The sequence below is a fragment of the Telmatherina bonti genome (assembly GCF_933228915.1).
Source record: "Telmatherina bonti genome assembly, chromosome: 20".
Lineage (NCBI taxonomy): Eukaryota > Metazoa > Chordata > Actinopteri > Atheriniformes > Telmatherinidae > Telmatherina > Telmatherina bonti.
The window spans coordinates 22,115,233-22,140,779 of NC_136618.1; the positions used below are offsets into that span (position 1 = coordinate 22,115,233).

Here is a 25,547-nt window from a genome sequence, read left to right on the forward strand (position 1 = left end):
CTTGAGCAAAATAGACAATAAAAATATGTTACTTCTATAAAATGTTCATTAAACCTACATTCTGTCTCTGTTGTTACAAATTTAGGTGATGTCAATATCAGCAGGGCTTCTCTTAACTTCTCAAATCCTCACATAGCAGTTTTTATTTATATGACACTTTTCACCCCAAAAAGCAGCACAAAGTGCTTTACATAACAAAAACAACATTTTTTTTTTTTGCTAATTAAAAACACTCAAACCTTCACACACCTAAGTATATACCCTATCAATTTACAACACATCTAACCATTCATAATTAGCATTAATATACACATACACACAAAACGCATGTACCCCACCCCACCTCCCACAATTTTTCACAAACATACCGGTAGTCAAATCCCAAATATTAGGCTTGATGTTGCCAGATACAATTGATATCATGCTATTTTATACAATTTGTATAAAATTGTTCTGCAAATAAAGATTTCATATGCTTAGACATGACATTTAGTGCTTTTAGCTAACTTGCTAATTATCACATGTGGTGCTAGCAATCCCACCACAGGATGAAAGTTAAATGATCTTAACCCATTTTATTTTCATTAAAGACTTTAACTTGAAATGTTTTCACAACATGAAACACATTTTTATTCAAATGTTGTGTTTTATTAACCTTTAACTGAGTGATAGACATGGCTGAACATGTGCATTTGGCCACAAGGACTTATAAATTTCTCATTTTTCACCCAACTAAAAGGAAAAAGCATATTCCGAAGCAGTCAATGCCACGTGGATGAATTTAGCAGACTTGCTTCATTAGTCATAGATGTGTGTTTATGGCCATAATTTGTCAGTTCTATGCTAATCCCAAAGTGTTTAATGCTTGCAGCTCACTTTGCAGCACATTTACCCCCGTGCAAAGTGCAGACCCGAGTGAGATTTGTTTACTTGTGCGTGTCAATTTTTCAGTATGGAGGTCAAACAAAAGCAGAGACTCACACTATGTTTCTCCATTCATACATTATTAATGCTCAGTGGTCGTACTGTAACATTTAATTTCAGTTGACCCTCTCTTCTTGTCTGCTTCCCTAAGTGATTTCCCTGAAAGCAGAGACAACATACCTGAGCTTGCTGAAGTGAAACAACTGGCCTGATCTGCATTTGAGGAGCTCAGTGGATGCATGCTAAAACTATTACTCTGCACTATTAGGCTGCTTTAGACCAAACTCTGCATGTCTGCTCTTTTGTCTGTCAATTAAATCCATTGTTAAAGGTGGTATTTTTGCATAAAAAATCCTGTCAGAACTAATATCCGTAGCAATGATGGGAGGAGATCTTCAACTTTATGACAGCTTTGATTAAATTTTTTCATTTTAAATTTTTAACTAATTTAAGAGGTGAAGAAAAAGCATATCATTTACATTTTATGAAATCAGTCTTAATCTTAAAAAGCTTGTCCCAGAATGGAAATTCATTACAAAAAGATAAGCCAAGGGATTTTATCAGTACCAAATCTACCATTTAGTAATGCCGACATTCCATAAGCCTAACGTCGTATAAATGGTTTAATTTATGCCACGAAGCTCTCATCTTCTAGGAGAAATAAAAGAGTGACAAATGAGCCCACCCTGCGGTGACCTGGCTACATTTATGCTCCAATGCTAATTATCATGAAAGCCTGTAGCTCACAGTCAGCATCAGGCCCTATGTACACAGTAAACAATAACAATGTTCATGACTGTCTCTTCAATAATTGTTTGGCACAAGAACTGCATCATACTAAGCCTTCTTCACTGCACCAGTAACATTGTTAGATGTGTGAAAATCAGGTAAGCCTTGCGCACAGTTTCTAGCAGCTGAGTGGATTTTGGTGTTGCAGGCAGCTCACAGTGTATCAGCCAACAGTCAATATAGGTAATGTCACTTTTGTTTTCTCATTTTGAGGACCCCCAGGTTCTTCGCTGCAGGCTTTTGTGTTCATGATTGAATTTTTGAGTATTTTTCCCAACTCAAGGTGTCAGTCACAGTAAAAGAAAACAAAGAGATACAGATTCGCCTCTAACAAATAACTCTGCTGTATTAGTTTATGGTGCATCTGTAAGGCTGCAATGCAGAAATTAATTAGCCAAATTCCTTTAAACCTTCCAAGAGATGTAACATTCTTCAGCTTTGGAACAGAGTCAAATATAATGTGAAGTGCAAATCTAGTCCATTTTAAATCTATAACCCATGTCTCTGCTAGACTCTAAACAAATTGTGCTCATGATGTGTACTGCATGTAGTTCCAATTTTTCACATCAGATGGTCACAGGGTTGTTTTTACTCTGATCAGTTTAGTCATGCACTGCACCCAGTCCACTGCACATGGACAGTGCAAAATTAGATCCAAGTTTGGGCTTCATTGCATTGTGCACATCTCTGTTTTAGTTGTAGTTGCTTTCTGTTTTAATTATTAAATGCAAAGACAACAAAAACAACAAACAAAAAACTCAAATCTATTACCTGCTTTCATGATCCTTGCAGTCTAAGTGCTTTTGCTAAAACTTCCAGTAACTTATGTAGGATTTTGTGCAATACAGTCACTATGCGTGATAGCTATATTGATCAATAGCTCTTTAGTTAACAAAATCGATGAAAACTCTCTATATATGTTTTTTGGTTTTTTTTTCACTACTCGGCCTTACTACTGTATGTCTGTATAAAGTAAAAAGAGGGAAACATATTTTCAAATGGAACTGGTCTTCTCTATTGGCAAACACTTGCAGAAGGTTTCAATGGAAGTAGAGCTGATGCAACACTGAGGTAAACATGCCCCTCTGCCAGATGTTTCTAAGCATGTTGGCACTGAATCAAAATGAGCATATGCTTTTCAAAAACAATAACACACTTCCACATCTCACAGTATTTAAACGTGACTATACTAAACACGAGTTTAAAATTTAAGTTTTTTTTTTTGTTTTGTTTTTTTTTTCTTTTTAATAATCAGCAATCCCAATTTGTATTAAAAACTTAGAAAATTCAAGGCAATAAGGTTGAATGTAGTGGAGGCATGTAGCCTTTTCTACATGCCTCTTCACTTTATTAGTTTTTTTTGTTTTGGTTTTTTTTTTAGTTGCTGAGTTACAATATATTTCAGTTTTGGCAACAGCCCCACTTGGTTACATTTAGGAAATGACAAATGACTTTAGGCTTTTTAAACACACTGCAGGTGCTGCTTAAACGCTCTTATAATTAAAGCAAGTCTGACTTAAGGAAATTTCCAGTACCTTATTGTGTTTGACTAAGCTTATATTCACACAGAGATTTTGGTTTTGAATGTGATGCATAAAGACAGAATCGTTTCAAGAAATGTGTGTGTCCACATAAACTTGGGTATGTACGTGCCACTGTATGGCTTCTACAGAAATGCACCGAAAACAGAGAATAAGACATGGACTGTTAATTTATGCGATGTAAACAAACATATGAAGAAGGTGACAAAGAATCAAGTTAAGTGGGAGACACTTTTTTTTAACAGATTTTGTTGTAAAATACTATATGAGTTACTGCAGTAATAATGCTGTAACGCCGCCTTGTTGTGGCTTTTGGCAGTTGGCTGTTTGTGTGTGGGTTGAGGGACAGACATTATTGGTACAGGGAAGATATGTATGGCTGTAAACACTGAAATGAATCTTGGATAATTTGTGGGGGGTGTATTTCCATGCTTTCAAAATGCCAGTTTCATGTGAACACAACTTTCAAATCATAACAAATGTAATCACCTAAACTAAACTGTGTGGATGTAAAGGTTGTTTGGCATACAAGAATTTTACTTTAGCTAGCTGTAAGATATGTTTATTACAGGTATTCGTGGCAATAATTTGTAACTGTTTGAGTAAAAACAGGCTTTACAAATGTACATACAAACTAGCACAGGTCACATGTTTTTCTGGATAAATAACTCTAACTAGCATGTGATTGTTAACAGAGCAGATTTTTAAAGTTCACTTGGAACATTTTGGGTTTTTAACATGATGATCATTTTTTGCAGGAATCTTACCTTGATTAATTTTGAAAAAGCTAAAATAATTTGCAAAAAACTGTCCACTAAAAAACAAATTTGGGAACTTAATGAAAGAATAAATGCTTATCTTCCAAGGAGCCAGTTACCACAGACAGTACCAAGTGTATCAATGCTCAAAAATGGGATATTCAAGGGATGTGGCCTTGTTACACCAGCTTCTTCATCTTGTCCCTTCTCTATCTGTGCTGTAGCTACCTCCCATTACCAACACACATGACAATCGCCCACCACTGGCATTGAAGAATGAAGCATGAACCCTGTGACTCAAGCCTCCCTTTAGTTCTTTGAAGACTAAATAAAAAAACAGTCCAAAATGTGACTGAAGCTGGTGAGAAAGAAAAGCAAACATGAGGAGAGCACCATTTTTCTTACGCTACCGACTGTACAGCTACAATCCAAAGGGATTATAAACAACTCAAAAAAGCAGGACTACTTCAAACAATAAAATACCTTATTAAACCCCAACATGAAGAGGACCTTTGGGAAGAAAGACTTTTGATGTGTACACAATCCCTCCAGTAGTGAATATATTTAGTCTCGCACCAGGAAAAAAGAGCAAATCACTCTCCTGACTCCATTCTTCATTCTGAAGGATATCTGGAGCCAAATTCAATAACAACCTTAAATCATAGCCCAATCCATCTCTGAATCATCCCATACTCTTTGCATAGCCGTAGCCCTTCGGCATAATTTAAAACTGTCAGACTATGAACTCATCTCTGCCATAGAAAATGAATGGGCTGGACTCCAAGAACAGGATATCTTCACTGAAATCCCTCAAACTTCTGTGAAACCACTAGATTTAACAGAATCTCAGCTGTGTGTGCCAAAATGATATCTACAGACTAGAAAAAATAGACTGAAATTCAATAATATTCAGCCTGAAGAGAGGGGAAATCATTTGTCCTGCCCCTCTAGCAAATTTAGATCATAACCAAGTGCCGAGAGGTATCAAACTAAAGATAAATTCATGTTTTGTTTTGTTTTGTTTTTTTTAATTTTTCAGTTTCATTTACTGTGTGTAAAACTTTGCATAAAAAACCACCGAAAGAATATGAAAATAAAAAAAATAAAAAAATAAAGATGTGAACACAAAGAGAAATTCCAAACTGTGTGTTTAAATTTCACACGCATCGGACGTCCTTGGTTTACTTCAGTATTATAGAAACAGAAAAAAAGAAAATAGTAAAAAAAAGCAAAGACGAATTACTTCATAACATTATCTGCATCAGCAGAACATCCACTTATTCCTGCTGTCCCTGAAACTGAATGAAAGTTAAGGGGTAAGAGAATGAAAAGAAAGAGAATTGATTCAGCCACCAGCGCTTTCCAATATCTTATTGTGGTTATCGTTTTATGAATTGGCCTTGGCGTCCAGATGTCTAATCCTAAATAGATCAAATTTCCAAAATAAGTCATGTCTATAATGAGGGGGGGTTCTTTTTTCTCTGAAGCATCTGATATCTAAATCTAGCAATTCTGCTTTTTGCTGCCATGCTTGCAACTCAGGTGAAGGAGTAGTGCAGCAAAGAGTGCTACTTTCATTATGATTATTTTTTATCATTTGGTCTTTAAGCACCAGCTTTGAATGGAATGCCTTTAAACAAACTGAAGCAAATTATCTCCTTCACCTTAAATACAAAGATCAAGTCCTGAATACTTGTTCTGAACCATCTTATAATATCAACAGTTGTTTTGAAGTTGGACAAACACTTTATGATGGAACATTATTTTCATGGCCCACAGAAGGTAAATCATGACAGGCAAAACCTTGATCACTATAGGATGAATTTCTTTGGCATTTTGTCCAAGAATATGTGGTTTGTGGAGGATAAATCTTAATTTTATTCATCCAAGTAATATATATTGCTATCTCCAAACTTATTAGAATTTTTAAATGAATGACACTTATAGGATGAGACATTATAGCTGTATATCGATTCTATGCATTTTTTTTAAACTCTAAGCTATAAAACTGTTTTCTTGAATATTGTTAGATGGATAACAATTTAATACCCTGAAGATTTTAATCTACAGCAAATATTGCACATCTAAAACAGGAATGTTGAGGGCAAGTTGTTCTTCTAATGTTTGTGTTCAGCCCAACACAGTTAATGAATCCAGACAGAAAAAAAGAAAAAACATCCAAAAATGCCAGAAGTATAAACAATTCTTGAACATTTGGGACACCGATTTTGTGTAGCTTAGTTTGGTAAATCCTGATTTGACAGACAGTTAACCTAAATATATATTCTGGGAGATGAGAGGTGAAGTAGAGCACAGATTAATGTCAAATCAGTGGTTCCATGCAACAGTAAAGTAAAACTGGTGTGGGGCAAATTAAATACAGACAAAAAACAATTCACAGAAAACTATCTGGTCTGGGTCAGTCCTGGATGGTTTTGTATAGTTTAGTTTGGTAAATCTTAATTTGTGTTTCATTTCCACAGCTAACCACACCTTTACCCACCAGCCAGCGCACCGGCTGGATAGCAATAGATGCATCACTTTCATGAGAGCAACGCAATGCCTTTTTTGAATTATATGAGGAAGAACATAACAACAAAGGAGGAAAATGCAGCACATCGAGCAGTTGCCACTCCTTCTTCTTGGCATGAACAACTACAAAATATTCCAATATATTTATATGTTGCACTGTTACCACTTTGTGCTGAGTTACAGGGGAAATGATGAGTCATTTGATCAATAAATAGATTGCAGTGTGTCAAACTCCACTCTTTTGGATTGGACTGGAGAGTTTGGGACCCCAATGGAAGGATGTAAAAATAGTGAGAAGGTTAAGGTTGGATATTCCAGTACGATGGAAACACAAGAGCCAACCCGTACTGTGTACCAGCCTATACTACACTAAACCAGACCCCTTGGTTCAAAACACAGAGAAAGTTTCCACCTGTGAGCTTAAAGACAGCCTAACAGCCAAAGAGATTCTCCAAACCGCAAGCACAAATGATTTGGTTAAGGTGAGGTCAAATGATTGGCTAGATTATACAAGAAGAACGGCATGAATAAAGTTGTTTTTTTGGTTTTTTTTTGTTACGTTTGCGTTGTTTGTGTTTTACATATAGTGGAAATGTCATTGATACTTATGACCATCTTCATGAAACTTTGAATAAATTACGCTTCCACTAACACATTGGCTAAATCTGACTTTTTAAGGACACTGAGAAGGATTTGGTTGAGGTTAGGTCACAAAATGTCCAATTCAGATGAACGTGTTCACAAGTAGTGGAGGTGCAAAACTGGCTTTAGACTCTATTTACACCTACGAAATTTCAGATGGTCTCATCTAAAATATCATCTTGATAAGTATAATTAATATCACTCAAGGTGGCATTGGCCGTAGCACACGTGAAGGACACAAGCCTTGCACTGTGATCATATCGCTGCTGCAATATGCAGTCAGAACCGGGTGACCACATCTCTTACTGAATCAAGGCTTAGTCCTCCTCTTCATTCTGCTAGCATAAGCTTACCAACAAAATCTACAAGTTCAAATTTCTATCATAAAGAATGATCAAAACATGAATCATAACAGCCATGGCGTCATTGCTAGCCAAAACTATATTAGCAAGCGTTTTGTGATCACAATGTAAACAAAAACAAGACAATGAAGCTTGTTCTGGTCGATGTTTATGCTTTGAGAGTTGTTATTAAGATAATGAAGTCACCAAATGTTTGCACAAGATGTAAATAAGATATTGCCATTGAAAAGAAAGGCATGCACAGGAGAGTATATGGTTTACCAAAAACAATGAGTCTGCCTAAATAATAAAGTGCCAAGTGTTCAACAGGGCAGTCTCATTATTTGTCAAGAATTAGAAGCTGGAATCTGGCATTCTGCAATTCAATTACTGGCTATGGGCAATTAAATAAGAAAAACTAATGAACTGAACTGTGACTCAAACACAAAAAAAAGATAGAAATCATAATTAATGGACTTCCTTCCATTGCAACCAAGTTGATAGTTTATTTTCTACCCAGGTGCGTTTAAAACAGAACAACAGAGTATGTCTTTGTGTTCTTCTGTCAGCAGTTGCGTTTTCTGCACAATGAACCACCAACAACATCTTGGGCTGTAACCAGCATGGTCTGCAAGTGATAAAATACACTTCAAAGGGCAAAAGGTATAGAACCGCTATTATGAATCACCAACATTAGTTCACTGACTTGCTCATACAATATCCTAATTGCCTTGTGTTACCATGCACAGATTTCTCTCCGTGGAGCAATGAGCCATTGCACATTACATTACTATTCATGTCACAAAACATTTGCTGAGTGCGGAAAGTCTAGAAAGAAAAAAAAAAAAAAAAAACACGTTTGAGCTACACCCTGTATGTCATATCATATATATATATATATATATATATATATATATATATATATATATATATATATATATATATATATATATATATATATATATGGATATGATATGGAAATAAGTGTGCTGCACTTGTCATTTACTTTCAACACAGCTCAAAGTGAGGGCTGAATGTTTGTCATGCTTCCAAGACAGAGAGCTGAAAGTAGCAGAAGCAGAAAGGCAATATTAAGAGCTTTTCCAGTACATGTAGGTCATTTCTTCTCCCAGTGGAAATATAGCCTGTTTTAGGATTAGGGGCTATGATTCATTATGACTGAATTTAATTACAGTGAGAGGTGGCCAATGCATCCCCGGTTTTAGCATATTAGGGTTCCTTCATCCATTGGATGGTAAATGTCTAGAAGAAGTTGGGTGGGGGTTGGGATGAATAAAATGTGTGTGTTTGTGTGTGTGTGTGTGTGTGTGTGTGTGTGTGTGTGTGTGTGTGTGTGTGTGTGTGTGTGTGTGTGTGTGTGCGTGCGTGTGTGTGTGCGTGTGTGTGTGTGTATGCAGTTGGAGGCGGAGGTAGAGGGCTTCAAGTTACTTTAGCAAAGCTGCAATTTCAACACATTTACATGAGAACACATGCATGAAAGCAGATTACTCAGTATAATCAGGTTAATGTGAGATAATGCATTTATGTTTTTCCCTCAACCCATTTCTAGTGAAAAAGAATGGTCTGAGACTGCCTGAAATTGAGATATATCACAATCTTAACTAACAGTTTGTTAAAGCAAATACTTTGTGCCAATAGAAGATGTCTTATTGACCCCCACAGCATTTTGAAATGAGTTTAAGTGCCCATTTATTTATACCAGCCACCATCTGGACATTGATCTGCATATACATACAGGGTGTGCTTTCAATCCATCATGCCTTATGGCTTGCTTTCATGCGCTTGCCTGTTTGCTTATGGCTAATCATTATCTGTCATTGAGTGTCAGATCAGTGCCTAGCAATCTTTAGTCAGTGCAGTCGGTCCTTTTATCATTGATGTGGCATGAAACTGAGCATCCACTTTCTCCATCCAAACACATTTCTTCTCGATCACAGTTTGGTTCCCAGAGGAGGAATTAGGAAGACTTTTGGAAACTATCTCAGACATTGTGTCTTACCAAATTGGTTCAATCTCAATACTGTAAAGCTGTAAGTCAGAGTACTGTAAGTGGTACCCTTTGCCAGTATGTCCCTTTGCCAACACCACACTCCCTGGTTTTGATCCTTTCCGTAACAACTGAAGTGCCCTCAGTGCGGCCGGGGTTGCCATAGCAAGGCGGCTTGTAAGTATTAGGAACTTATTTGCTTGCGACAAACACAGCACAACAATGGAGGTCGTCAAGATCACGCTTTAACTGCTACTCAACCCATGGGTTGTGAGAAGGATGAGATTCCATGAACCGAGCCAGTTAAAGGTTGCTGCTTGGGAGTCACTCTCATGACTCATCCTGTGCCATCAAATTCTGACCAATAATGGCCTGCAAACTAAACACCAACTCTGCACCATCAGAACCCCCAACAGAGTTGTTGCTAACAATGCATCAATCTGACCCTTGTGTTTTCTGATGGAAACACATACCAAGTGGAGCGGTGTTCGGCTGGGCTTAGTAGGTGCCAACGGAAAAGGGCCACTAGAGGTTAAAAAAAAAAAAAAATGCAGAAAAAATAGATCAAGAATTGCCATAAAACTTAAAAAACTAATTGCTGTTTCTAATTGTAGCATTTTTTAATTGGTTAAAAAGTGTTTCATTTGAATATTTAACCTGACCGAATGGTTAGTAAGAAAAGATAAAAGTCTTAAGCGACTGAAACCACAAAGTCACAATATATCTATATATATCTGTATTGCAACATTGTTTTGTCTTCCCAGGAGCATTACAGAAACAATGCATATCGTCTGACTGACTGAAAATGTGACTTTCATTCTGTGTTCTCTGAACAATCAATTACTGAGTTTATCCCTCTAAAATTCACATTAATGTGACGATGAGAATGGGAACCTGTTGTGTTTTATTTATGAAACTCTTTGATTTCCTTCCAGACTCATTTGATCTGTGCGGCTTTAACAATAGGCCAAGTCCATATCTCTAACGGAGCTGATATTCTGTTTGTGGTATTCTTCTGACAGGTATGTTTAGTGTGACCATGATCTCCTTTCGTGACCTTGTCACAGCCACAGCAAAATATCACTGTACTCCATCTGCACCAATTGAATTTCAGTGATGAGTTAAAACATAGCGGTCTTTTGTGTGAGGTAAACCCCAGTATGTATTTGATTCTTCCTCCACCCTTCTGTAATGGTTTTAACGTTTTCTACCTAGGGCACTTGGAATTGTCTTGTTCATTATTTGTTCTATACAAATAAACTTGCTTTCCTTTTAAAGCTTTCATGCAATTACATTTTACTTTGTCAAGTAAACATTGAACTTTCGATGAAATTATTATTTGTACAAGTTTAAGTGAATCAGTTTATTTTTCCCCAGTAATACTGTTCCCTTCCTATGTGCAGTGTGTGTGCAGTGTGTACATATATATCCATAAAATAGAAGGACATATCTCTGTTTATGACCTATTTTTTATTTATTTATTAAGGAGTCTTTAATTGAAGAATTTACTGCAAGTTTATGTTTTACATTTATTCCCTTACTGTACTGAAAAAAAAAAAAGGAATCGTAACATTAGAACAAAGTCACATAAAATAACAATTAGCTTACATTTTATTGTGTTCGTTAAAGCAAATGTTAGCATGCTAAATGCTAAACTAGAACAATAAATTAGTGGAACATCACAACAGGAGTGGACACTGGCTTTCATTTCCGACTTCTTCCATTGGATTTACATGAGCAGCAACTACAACTTTTGTTATTGAGACAAAACAATAACAAAATAATAACAATGTAATAATATATTCATGTATTTGTTTAAAAAATCTAAATGTACCTCCAGATTGCACAAATTGCGGAGCAAATCCTTAATCTTGGCATCCACCTTGGGGCACTAGTATCCCTGGATGCTGCTCTCCAACAAGCAACATCTCTCATAAGCCAGGATTAGGTTGCACTGAACATGACAACCTAATTGGCTTTCCCCATGTTTTAACACAATTATTCTCCCTCCCTTAACCTGAAAGAGGAAACCTGTTTTCTCACTCAGATGCATGTTTCTGATATTGGGCTGTATCTGGAAGTGGGGGACAATCAGATTATCAGAGCGCTGCAGTGTTTGTTAGTATCAAATCTATTGGAGTTTTGATAGACTTCAAACCTCGGGTCCCATCAGCAGCAGGTAATACAAAACGAATCAATCTCAAAACACTTGACATAATGAGCGACTCTCTGAAGGTTTTGGGAGTGAAAAAGACATCATAAAGATGCAAAACGCAATCTTTTTTTTTCTTTAAGGGAACATTTGTGATACGCTTTGCCTCTTGTCCAGTGGCATATCCAGCTGCATGAAAACCATTTTCAGAAACACTGAGATGGAAATACTTTAATTTCACACCAAGACTCATGTGAAATGTCAGTCCATGAAAAATGAGCATCTTTCTATAATGCCTCATTACATTTTAAGCAGAAATAGCCTCAGTCATTTGAACAGCATCTCTGTCCTGTGCCTCTTTCGTTGTATCATTTCTTTTTTCAAAACTTCTCACTATTCGTGCATTTTACAGAAAGTAAATTAAATCTTTAAACATCTTACAGGCATCTATGAGAAGTAGAAGTTTAAGTAGCTTTGCATGGACTGTCTGTCTGCAGCAGAGCCCTGCCAAGCTTACTTTATCCGCCAAGTGGAGGGAACTGCTTGATAACACCATCATACAAAACGCAGTAGTCTCCAGGCCACCTGTTATCCACTTTGTCGAGAAAAAATAGAGAGATCTAAAACCTTAACTTTTGTATGTATTCATAATACATCTACGCTTTCAGTACAGACTGAGGACCTCTCCTGAATTATTCAAGATCAGACCTGTAGGGGATGTCAAAAACTCAATACATCAGCACTTTGGGAAACTTCTGCAAGCCCGTATCCATACAAAAAGCTCATAAAAGAAGATACAGCCAGACAATGTAAAATAATACACAACAACTTCCAACTACTTCTGCTGCCCACCACAACCCTTAATATTTAATTGAGTAAAAATATTACTGACTACAGCAGTCTTTTTGTATGCAGCACATCCAGATGGTAAAACGAAGAGTGTCTGCTTTAAGCGAGGCACCAACAGTAGACCATCAATTTAAAAAGCACCACTGGTAGTTAGGACAAAAAAAACAGTGAGCAAATCTAAAGTTCTGTCAAAATTAATTTGAGATTCACAAAAAGATAAACAACCTCTCTGCAAAGATACAAGAAGCAGATGACCAGCACGACTGAGTCCAAATGTCTCTTTGTCCCTTGTCTAGTCTTATTATGCAAACTTTAGCTCCAATGCCTCGCCGTGTCTCGAGGTTAGAGCTTTCATTTGGTATACAAGCTGAAGCCTAGATGGACATTTTGAAATGGCCTTCACCGTCTCAACAGGAAGTCGAGGAAATGTTTGCATTCTGCAAGATCCAAATCGGATTCTATAACATCTTATCAGAGCCATCAGTCAAACTGATGGTATTCAAAGCATGAGTCTTCTGATGACACGTACATGCAGAAAAGAAAGTTCTCAGTGTCGATCGATGAAGGTTTCTCAGATGTCTACATTTCCAATCCTCAGATTCCACTCATTATCCAAGGCTTTGCATAACATCATACAAGCAGTTAAAGTAAAATAACTGGAACACTTCATGGATTCATTGGTAATTTTCATCTTAGAGCTAGATCAGAGTAAAAGTGATGAAAAGTCAAACAAATGAATGGCTAAGATTACAAAACTCACCAAAACACGTTAGACGGGCACAAAAGGTTTAAAAAAAAAAAAAAAAAAGTCTAATTTGATCTTCAAGTCAAACATTAGTGAATTCAATGATTCTCCTAAAAAGAAAAAAAAGGGAAAAAAATCATGACCTCTTTTCTTGAAAAAAAAAATATTCAGTGAAGGTTATCACATCAATACTCAAAAAGAATTTTGTTCACCTCTCAATACGTGAAGGAATAGGTTGTTATTTTAGTTAGTGCACTCTTGTCGAATGTTCAAGACTTGGCAAAGCAACAACAACATCCAGGTGTATCCTCCCTGGTTGCCGAGCAACTGCTCCGAGCCAAAAAACAACCCAGAACTCAACCAGCAAAGTAAACAAATAAGAAAAAAAAATATTCATTTGTGAATATTTGTGGTGCCGTTTGGTGCATTTTGTTGACTTGCTGTCAGTGGCTGTTTCCCTCCATTTTCAGTCTTTTTGGTGGCTGTTTGTTCAATATCTAAACTAATAGGTTTTAATTGTTCTATTCATAAAGCAAACAATCTGCTCCTGCATTGATTAAAATGCTCAAAAGTTATTTGATTTAGCTATTATCTTTTTCTTACGATCTGTGCTTCTGTGCATTATCTGGTGCCTTATATGCTATGCATAAAACATACTGAAGTTACTTTGCTCAAATGTGATTTGATTTTTATGTAATTTTCAGCACAATTTTTGGCCACATATGCATCCAATGAAGTGGCGAACTCCTTTGGGGATACAACATTCAGCTGCTCAGTCCTAATTCAAAACACATTTTGTACAAGTTGAAGTGAAAGTGTCTTGGATCCAGGTGTTGTGTGTTAGTATTTCAGTGGGCAGACATGTTTTAGCTTGCAGCATTTGCATTGACTACAAAAAGCTTCATATTGGGGAGGCCACTCTGTTTTGACACAAGAAATAAAGGCGATCACAGCACGTTGGTGGATGGCGTCCAGCTCTACATGACAGAAAACGTCAGCCTAGCTGCAGGGATGAAGGCAGTTTTTTTGCTGTTTAGCAGTGATTACAATTCTGTTGCAGTGTTGCAGATTTATGACTTTATATGTGCATACATAAATACTGAAATCAAGCGCCCTCACTAAAGTCACATGGCTGCACATCACATCAAATACTCAATTGAAGTTACAAAAAAACAAACGGACAATCAGATTTCTTAGACTTAAAGAGGATTTGATGTGAGTCACATTAATGGAAAGAAAACAAAAAGGATTTGAGCTAATTATGCATGATTGTAGCCTTATGTTGGTGTTGACTGATAGACCACAATCACCATTGATTTAGAGGAACAGTGCAATTTAAAGCCTGTTGCAGACTTGTATCAGCCACCATTTTGATTGCACATGTCTGGACCCTCACCTGCATCTAAAGACTCACCCTGCTAACCTTGACTCAACCCTGCTTATGTATAAATGTGAGAGAAACTCCAAGTGTAAACACTAACCCTCCACCCCTTGATAACTACCTTCTTGTCTAGTTTTCGCTGCTGTCTCTATCCTCCTTGATTCCCTGGCTCAGATAAAGGCTTTCCCCACCATCCCACAGGCCCCCAGGATGCCTCATGAGCTCCCTACTATGTGAGCTGTTGTCCCTGGGTACCGTGTGTGTTATGTCCCCCTCTGTCAGCTTGAATCACCCTCCTCTTCAGCTCAACAAGCTGCTCTCACCACTCCCCAGATGCTGTGCCGGTGTGTTTGCAGCACCAGCAAGTGTGAGTAGATGCTATTGAGCCTGACCTTTGCAGCAGTGCCCTGTGCTCTATGATTCTAACCCATTTGACAGTGAACGCCACACAGAATCTTAATGAAACGGCTTGCATAGTAGCACGTTATGTTCATTCCAGTATAATTATCTGTGGGATTACCCTGCTGCCCATGCCACGCATATTATTTGAGAGATAAACTGAATTACCCTCAATAATACTAGCAGGTTCTTGCTAGTAGGTCAAGAAGCATGTTCATAAAAATATGTAATGATGCAAGGCACCATTATATAACAATGTAATGATAACTGTTAACACAACATCCACATCTGACAAATGAATTCATTATACTTGAGCTTTTTTTCTATTTTTTTGATGCAGAAGAGTCGTAGCTGATGCCACTTGAATGCAGCTTGCTTTATAAGTTTAAATAAGTCCATCTATTACTTGGATGGTTAGTCAGTCTGCCAATTTAGAGGACATCTCTATAAATAAGTCAGACTCACCACAAGTGTGTCTGTGGACTTGTGCACGCAGTGATTTGAGGTTTTGTGGCACGCTGGCTCCCCACGTTACTGAACAGAGAATAAAAATCTCCAGTGCAAGGCGACTAAATGCATTAATAAAGCAAAGATCTAAACACTGCGTTGTCTCTTTTTATGCGGCCCAGACATCGCCTCCGAACATTGCTTATTCAGCAGATGCTTTGCAAATATTTAGTCACGCGAGCTCCCCGCAGAAACTGTTAATCACATCGTGTTTACCAGAACTGCAAGTGTTTGTTAAGTGGCTGACTTGCTGCGGCATTTTCACTTGTTTAAATACGCGCAACACCAATTTGTGGTGGAGGGTGTTTAGTTTGAGGTTCTTTAATGTATGTTTCCACTGGCTTGATGTGACTGCAGCTGATTCCAGGCCAGTACACTTACCCGAGGCTGAGTGCCAAGGCATAATGAGACATTTGGTTGTGAAATTCGGAATCTGACAGAATGCATTAAAGCAAAGCAGACTGCAGATGCAAAGGGAGCAGGCAGGCCAGAATGATGACTTTCCATTTCCTACCCGCTGTATCATATTCCTCTTTGCTTCCAGACACACAAATGACCAAATTGTGCAGCGGCTGTGCCTTTGTTTGAACACATATTCCTATTGTTGGTCATATTAGATACCCAGATACAACAGACAGAAGCAATTACTGATTATGCCACTCGTTTTGCCTGGAAAGTGCTGGGAAATTTAGAGCTGAGTATGAAAAACTACTTGCAGCTGCATCAGTTCTTTTTTTTTTTTTTTTTCATTGCAGAGGCTACATAAAGAATCCATTTCTATTAAGGTCATTTTCTTGACATGACAGGACCTTTCATGTCACTTGAGGTCAGGGTGTCCCGCCCAGATATTTTACAGCAGCGGTCTGTCCTTGTGAGACCAAACAAACGCACACTGTGTGACAACTATGATGTAAGGGAACAAATAATGTGACAGCCTCTCAAGCTCCCAGGCAGCCTGTTCTGCCCGCGGGGAGTAAATGAATCAGATTTTCTATGTTTCTGAAAGGGTTAGTTTGAGCCTGGGCATGAGGTCAAATTTAAAGATGTAGCCAGTCTGATGTTTTACACTTCTGTTGCTGTGTTTTCTTTACCCTTGACCAGGGAAAAAACAACAACTACAAATGCAAACCGAATCAAAGATCAATCAATGCTCATAGGGGAAAAAAGAGAACCTTTCTGAGAAAACCTCTTAGAAAGGAGCCTGCAAATGAGTTTGTGTATATTCCAAATGGATAAGCAGATCTCAACTACACATATATGAATACGTAATCAGTTTGTTCACATCCTAAAGGGTTTACTAACAAGAAAAGCAATCAGACACAACAAAGTGCAAAAGGCAAGAAGTACTTTCTGAGTGAAATACTGGCCTTTCTGTACTTTTTCCTTTTTTTTTTTTTTAACTCTCCAATAAGCAACACAGACAAAAATATCCAACATTGAAAAAAAAATCCTTAAATTTTGGCCTTTTCTTCAGAGTTTTAGAAATAACATATCTGGGGACACATTGATTAGACATAATATTTCACTTGGACAATTGGACAAGAAATGACCCTTAGCTGAACTCCAGCAGTATTGTAAATATGCTCATTCTGATTTAGATGCTTTCCTCCAGCGTCCCTCTGGCAAAAGCAGAGAGGAGAACAATAGGAGAGTCAAATGTATCCTAATTCCAGCTGGAGACGCTAATCCAGTTCAGAGAAGGCAAGGAAATGGGCTTGTGAGAGCAGACCCAGCAAATACATGTAGATGAGAATGATTATCCTGCAGATGAGCGGAAAGATGAAAACTAATTTAATAATAAGACCAGAAAATTCTCAAAGATAATGGGGATCTAGAGACCAATCCAAGACCCATCTGGCTTGTGATTCAAACGCCGGTGCCATTTTCTCCAGCAGGAGCTGTCCATTTTTACTGCGGTGCTGAAAACTGAGGAGCAACGTCACTGCACAAAACTACAGGTGCATAACCGCAGACTCCAACATTAGTTTTTCCTTTCAAATGTGATCTGATCTAACCAATGTTATATTTCATTACGTATTTCACCAAAAACATTACACTTCGTAGAATAAGCGACTTTCATCCCACTGAACTAATACACTATCCAATTGTTATTGAACTGGTATGCATTCTTAGATTTTTTTTCTTTTCTATATTCAAGGAAAATATTGTACTTTTTCCTCTTTATACGTCTTTTTTTTATCAGAATTGTATGTAAACACTTTTTTGTATCTTTGTAGATTTAGGCCCGGACCAACTGAAGGTTTGCAAGCACTAAAATGTGTGCAAACTCACTGCACACGCAAAAAAAAAAAAAAAAAAAAAAAAAGTACAAACTGATTTACTATTAGCATGCACTGACGGTGGCCTTCTTCAAAGATCCAGAATAGCATGTATGTATCTTCATGTATGTCAGTAAATATGCGATATAGAGTTTTCATATGCTTCTTTGTGTGTGTTGGGAGGAGAAAATGTCAATATATTAATTTAGCACCCAGTTTTAGATCAGTACATTTTAACTTATCCCACTAAAGACAACTTCACGTTCTAAAATTTTTATTCGGATTGTCATATTGCAGTAACATATTATGTCCCAGAGAAATGTTTCACATGTTGGGCAGGCTATTTGATCAACATTAATAAAATAATGTGTGAAACACTTCCAAGACATCATTTGTGTTGGGTTTTTGAACACGTTCCAGTTTCTGACTGAATATCTGGAGACATGTCAGTGAGAAACCAGAAAAAGAAAAATAACAAACATCCAACATGTAAAGGAATGAGAGGTAGAAAGTACAGTCTGCTCAGAAATCTGAGCAGAATTTGGTCAAACTGGTGAAAAAAAAAAAAAAACATTTGCCTCTTTGATGTTTCCAGTGTGCTGCTACATCACAACAGGCTCAAGAGAATCTGCCTACCTCTGTCTTTTTCAACCACATGTACGAAACCGATTGAACCACCATGATCTGCATGTACCGTATTAACATTAATGACAAGAGAGACAGAGAGAGAGAGAGAGAGTCTTGTCTGCATAGCAGAATTACTTGATCCAAATCAAGTCTCCAGACTGGGTTCAGTCTGAAGAAAATCTTTTAGTGTGACCCACTGCTGCAAAATCCCTTAGTCTGTGTAACTGCACAACTTACAGACCACCAAAGGAAGCACCAAAACACTCCTTTACATTGAGATTCTAATCTGAACTTGGCTTAATGTGTGGCTGGAGTGGGATCTTTGGTTTTTCTACAATTTGGGATGTTAGTTTGGTTCTTTGAGCAAATCAGGATTTTATGAAGCGATTGAGCTCATCCTGTCTGAAAAGGACATTGTTTCTATTTGGTGTCCCGCCTTTTGATGAGCAACCAGAGTATCATCCGCATAAACACTTATTTTTACAATATAATAATAGAATATGATCGCTATAATGTAGCAAACACATATTAAAGCATTTAAAAAACACATTGTTAATGAGAAAAAATGATCACCTGAACCCTTTCATGCCCCTTTTAAGCATACATGAGCATGCTATCAATCATAACAGCTTAAACAGTTCAGTGCTCTGATGTGCTCAAACTGACATTTTAACATATATGCTGATGTTTTTTTTAAACAACACAAGTAAATGTAGACACAAAACCTGATTTTTTGTCCACGTTATTTACTGTATTAACGTGGCTGCAATGCAAATCAAGTATGTTTACTCCTCATTATCCAATTTGAGTCAAGTATCCACAGGTTCCTTCCACGACTCATCTTTGCCTGAGGAAATGGGATGAAGAAGCACCGTTGCCACATCTCATAAAAGCATGATTAGTCGCATTGCTCGTGCACCGGCCCCCCTCCACATTAACGATGCCATTTGTGCTTTGCTTTAAATGTCATGGGGAGGATTTCATACTTATTTACCTGCCAAAACAAGCGTCACTTTGATCTATCTGCTTGGACCTTGGCAGAACACCTCCTGCACAATGACACGTTTGTGTAATGTAAACCTTTTCTGGAGACTGATTACAATGCAAATTACCCTGTCACATCCCCACCCATCTCTAAGCTAAAAGTGCATATTTCTGCAAACACATAGTTTAGCCTGACTGGAGCAGAAATGCTGTGTATCTTCCCACTGTGCATGGGAGGTATCTTTTGGCTCATTTTGCATTTTATATGAAAAACTGGAACTATGCTGTGTCCCAGATTCTGCAGGTCATTATGGTGACAAACTTAATATATTTGTTAGCAGAGGTGTGAACTAATCCAGCACACAATGCTTTTTGTAAAGAAATATTTTAACCAGACAAAGATCCAATCACATTTTTTTTTTTTTTTTAGACCGCTTACATAAGCTTTCCACAATACATTGCAAAATTGTGCCAAAGCTGACCCAGTAACAGTCACGGATCACTTACCTTGCCAACATAGAGCGGTTCATTTCCTGTGTACTCCTCCAATACGAAGAACTGGTTCCATACCCAGCTGCGTTTGTTTCTGTGCAAGGCCTCCCAGGAGTCTGGATCAGAGTGCGGGGACTTCTCCAGATCCCCAGAGGTGGGATTCAACCCCCAGCAGCCCTTCTCTCGCAAGACAAAGAGAAGCGCCAGGAGCGCCAGGGCTCTGCTAATGCCCGAGCAAAACCGGCCCATCGTTTGGGCCCCTCGCCAAAAAGCACTGATGCCAGAAGAGGAGCAAAACTTAAAGGAAAAAAAAAAAATGAAATGTCAAAACCCTCAGGGTTTTATCCGCACAGTCCTGACCCTGTGCTTCAGCAGAAAGAAAGAGCAGTCAGAACCTGAAAAGAGCACATGGGTGGAAAGCAGTCAACCTCGGCATTTTGCTGTGTTGCTCTTCTTTTCCTCCTGATTGAAGACTAAAAGCGGGGTAATTCCTGCCACTCCAGCGCCAGAGAGTTGACATTAACGCCGGCTAAGAGGGTCACTGGTGACCACAGGGGCTTCCACGCAGACCCTTTGTAATTGGCACCTATCAGAAACAGAAAGTGGGAGGAATAAAGGGGAGGAAGAAAAAAAAGGGAGAGACAAAGACACAGAGGAGAGGAGAGATGAGAGAAAGGGTTGTCAGCAGAATTTTCTCAATGACCGGAGTCACTTTAGATAGCAAGTAATGTTCCTCCTGATGCAATGATAACGACATTTGTCACCAGTCATAAAGAAATAGCTTCAAAGTGAAAAGACAGTAAAGCAATGAATACAATAAGCTTCACACAGCAAGGAAAACAGTGCAAGGTTAAAATGTTAATAAGGGTGGGATGAAGGTAAAAATGACCTGGCTTTTCATCTTTTGCGAGGATGGAGACTTTAGACTGAGTGAAAAAAAAAAAAAAGGGTGGCTGCATGGAATAACAATCAAACACCATTCAGCTGCCTCACAATTATCCAAGCTTTAACTCACCAAGGTCATTATTTTGTCACATTTTCTTTGTATGAGACGATAGAGGGACGAGCCACTCAACTCTAACAAGCCACATGATCTGTGCGGTGAGCTCTCATCACCGGGATTAAAAATAAATCTGAGCTGTCAGCGGCACGGCGGCCCGGGCGCTCCTGACCTCTACTCCAAGCAGCGGCGTGTTGCCTGGCCCGAGTACACACGAGGGGATCTGTCTCCCTGCCATAGCTGTGCTGTGACAGATCCCCCAAGATGCCAACACATGACGACTTGTCAGAGTGGAAAGAAGCATCAGCTCCTGACAGATAATGTTCTTCATGTCACAACAGATCCTGGCGGGCCTGCAGTTGTCGAGCAATTCTATAAACTTCAAAATGCTGCTGCTATTATGGGTCTGTTGTGAGCCAACAATAAATTTGCACACTGGCTAAGGTCTGCAATCCTTTGGGATGATCTTGATTTTAAACTTTAAGCCGTGCTGAAAACTGAGCATACGACCATAAGTTTATGTACTTCCTCTCTGACCTCTCTTTGTCTCTCTGTTACGTCGAGTATTGGCAGATCCATGGATGAAGAAGGTAATTGCTTTGGCATCCAGTGACCTTATTCTTCCCACACAGATCCTCCACTTCTCGTTTTACTTCCTCTCCGTTCCCCCCAGCAAAATAAAAACAGCACACCACACACATCCTGTGGAAGTGATTTGCTGTACGTCACCACGAGAAAGTCATTAGCTCGCACTAATAATTAATACACAAATAAATCACAGCTGCCTGATTGTCACCTCTGCAGACACGCAGGTATTTGTGTGGAGGAGATCATTTATTCCAAACCTGAATTCTGGTTTTTCCTGCTGTAAATTTGTAGTCGGTGTGTTTTAAAATAAAAATAAAAAAAAGAAAAAGAAAAGCAACTACAGAGCTGCAGCAAAAAGCCTGAGCCATGATCTGCTTGTGCTTTTTATGTGATAGAAAAAAAATGCACACACACACACACATTAGCACGCAGGTTCAAAGTCACTGCCGCTATATGACAATTTAATGGTAGAGGTGGAAAGTGGAGCAGATCTGGCTTCAGGGCAGCATGACTCGCGAAGGCAGGTTGCAGCGCTGGTGTTGTGGGAGGGATCGGCGCAGGGTCATTTGAGCCAACTGAATGCATGTCATTCACTAAATCCCACAAACTATAGGAGATACGAGTCAGAGACAGGCTGGAGATAACAGCAAGGTGGCTGCGTGTGCAGCAGCAGGCTCAGGAAAGCAGATATCGGCTTTTTAAATAATGAGTTTCTGCTGATTTACCGTCTAGTTGATTTTAAATTATTGGGCTTGTCACGCGCTGAGGAAATCAATGTTTTTCCAATGCAGTTAAGTTGTTTATCATTTGAAAAAAATTAAAGCGTCAAATCCAAATTAAATGCTCGACAGGTAGATATGGAAGTGACAAGAGCGTTTTGTAAGACTAGTTTTTCATAAAAGCTTTTAGTTCTTCTTCACGTCTCTGCTTCAGAGGAGGCGGTGTGGGACGTAACGACACTAGCATGTAAAACCTCAATAAAGCGAAACAAAAATAAATTCAACTTTTATAGAAGCAAAGATGGAGCGCCAAATCGAATGTAAATATAACTTAAGGTCACTTGTTGATTGGTGTTGACAAGAACTGAATGGATGAAAACAGACCTCACAGCTATACACTCAAAAGCTTGGAAGACTTACAACAACTTTTACTTCCAAGTCTGCTGTGGCTTTTCTTTATATTATACATTAAAAATGTGATTCGTTGAAGAGTTAGTCTGAAAACGACATAAATGAATAGATGGGTCAAGTTTAAAGACTTTTGTTTTGATGGCAAACCTTTAACCCTTTTTAATTTTCAAATCTGTAGAGAAAGGGAAGCACATGAGACACATTTGAACACAATCAAATCACCATGTTGTTGACTCGGTCTGGCCTCGTGAGCCTTTCAGAGTGGTCAGAGTCCACACGGGACTGCCTGGGAAGACTCATTGCTAGACGGTGTCAAAGTGATGGCACCAAATTAAGTGAAAATGTGAGATAAAGCTGTGAATGTAAAACCTCCCAGTCCTCCCCCGGCTCTGTTTCTCTTACACACAGCACTCTAATCCCATTTGCCAGTTTCACAACAGGATTACCAGCACCACAGAGCTCAGTAACCAATCACACACTTTCTCTGATCCATATTCCCCTCCATCATCGAGAATGTGAACTAAAAAGCAAACTGCTTCTAACTTAATTATTGTTTTTGGATATTTTGTGATCAGTCACAGTGCATTCTCTTTTATTTGAGACAATTTGCAAAAAATAACCTAACATGTATCATGTTTTTTTTGCAGTATTTTGTCTCATTAAAATCTCTTTTTGGAATAAAAAGACAGCTACTGTAAAACTTTTTTTTTTTTTCCATGGGCTACTTGGTCTCTCTGAGGATCCTGGAGTACATGATTTTTCCTCAAGGACATTTACAGTGCATGCAGACCAGACTCTTGCTGACACAGAAGCTTGAACCCAAGCCCTGTGGCTGAAGGGTGGTGTTCCCCTCTCAATGATTTCTAACACATCTTGCATTCATTTGAATTCATATCACGTCTCTTCAATAGTAAACCTGAAGCTGACTGACACCGAGTACGTTGCATGCGCTGCACAAAAATGTTTACATGAACATGGATGTGATCCAGCATCTCCAAAATAACCTCATATATATATATATATATATATATATATATATATATATATATATATATATATATATATATATATATATATATATTATATATATATATATATATATGTATATATTCACTTCTGAAAATGATGCTCATCATCCTAGAATAAAAGGCAAAAAGAGCTTTGATTAATAAAGGTTTTAACATGTCTGTGTAATCATTTTTATGCCTTACACACACACACACACACACGTACACACACACACACACACACACACACACACACTATATATGTATATATATATATATTTTGCTTCTAGTTTCTTCACAAGAGTTTCTCAATTGATGAAATGAATAAATTGATGAAAATAACGACACTCCTGTCAAATTTAAGTGAAATACAATCAGGACAAGGCAAATCAGAGCAGAGAACTTCAACTTGTAAAAATAACCCCCGTCGCTGATATAAGTCGTTAGAAAACACCTTCCCTCCCATTAAACATTCAAATCTGGCAAATTTATGGACTGTCCGTGTCTACTCCTTTTGGAGTTAGTAGTTTTGTGGATTTCCTCGAAATATGTGAACTGCAGTTCAGCTAAAAATGAAGAGCAGATTTTTTTTAATTAAACGATGAAGCAATCATTCCTAATTTTACAGAAAATAAGAAATTTGGTTCATTTGTGCGCCTTTTTCTTGAGGGGGGGTAAATTCCTTTATTTCTTCTCAAAGTGACAATTTGCAACGTATAAATCAACAGGTTCCTCGCGCACTCGCGTGACCTGGCTGCTTTGACCCTCCTGTTACGCATCAATCATTACGCATTAGCCGTCAACACCTGGGCGCAGAGAAAAAGTTCGCGGCGCGCACCTGCACCCGATCGATGCCGGAAAGATGGTCCTGATAAAGTGACAAGAAAGAAAGAAAGAAAACTGTTCGCATCATTAACACTGATCGATTACACATCTTCACAACTTTAGCGAAATAAAGGAGCAGAGGACGGAGGGAGGGAGGTGGCAAGTAAGCACATGATGGGAGTCAGGCAGCGCTGGAGCGCCGACAGTAAACATCCCTGTGTGCGACCGCCGCAGGAAACCTGTGTCCACGGAATACTAATTACAGCAGAAGCGACGGGACAACAACGCACAGCAAACCTAAGCAGGGCAGCAATGAACTGAGACTTTAAATAGAAAAGCTCAAAGCTGCATCTGCGCTTTCATATAAATGACATTTAGGCTACTCACCCAAAGAGGAACTTCACTAGAGATGCTGTTTGCTGTTAAAAGTTGAGCTTCTTCTCTCCACGCAGCCCACAAAGAAAAAAGGCTTATGTCAAAACAAGGACTTTAAAAGTTGTCATGATGAAATTATTCCCGGTGGCCGAGCTGGGTTGCTGGAAATCAGCCGCTGGATCGCGCGTAAATGTTCACCCTTCGCGAGGATGTGGCGATTCTGATCCCCCCCCCTCCCAATCCCCACCCCCACCTCTTCTCTTTCTCACTCCTCTCCCTCCCTCCTCTCTCCTGCGCAGTGCTGCCTCTGTGCAGGGAACCCCAGCTGCAGGGTTTGGGGTAGGTATCTCATCCCTCTCTTGCGCAGGCAACAGGGGAACGTGCAGCAGCGGCGGCGTGGAGTCAGAACGCCGGACGAGTCAGAAAAAGGCTCGCATTTGAGCCAAATCCTCTCTGACTGGAGAGGATGGAGCATATCGAAAGAGTTTGACCAAAATAAGTTGGCGAGGAAGGAGCCAGAAAACACGCAGCGCGTTTGGCAAAAGGAACGAAGAACCCAAATTCAAACCTGCCAAGTTTTTGGCAGCAGATGGCATGTGCGCCGTTAAATGAATGCCTTGGTGGTGAGAAGAAAAATCAATGAACATTTTTTGACATTTCTAACAAACTAGA

At 38.6% G+C, this 25,547-nt stretch overlaps 1 protein-coding gene across 1 annotated transcript in view; it reads right to left on the reverse strand.

Annotated features, from left to right (window-relative positions):
- Nucleotides 1-20,199, reverse strand: part of LOC306770594 (cadherin-7) — a gene marked incomplete at both ends in the record, with an annotated part of 137,841 nt that extends 117,642 nt beyond the window's left edge. The window contains one exon of the mRNA XM_079259476.1: nucleotides 19,966-20,199. Within this exon, the coding sequence (XP_079115602.1) occupies nucleotides 19,966-20,199 (234 nt within the window). The remainder of the gene's footprint in view (nucleotides 1-19,965) is intronic.
- Between the last annotated feature and the right edge of the window lie 5,348 nt (nucleotides 20,200-25,547).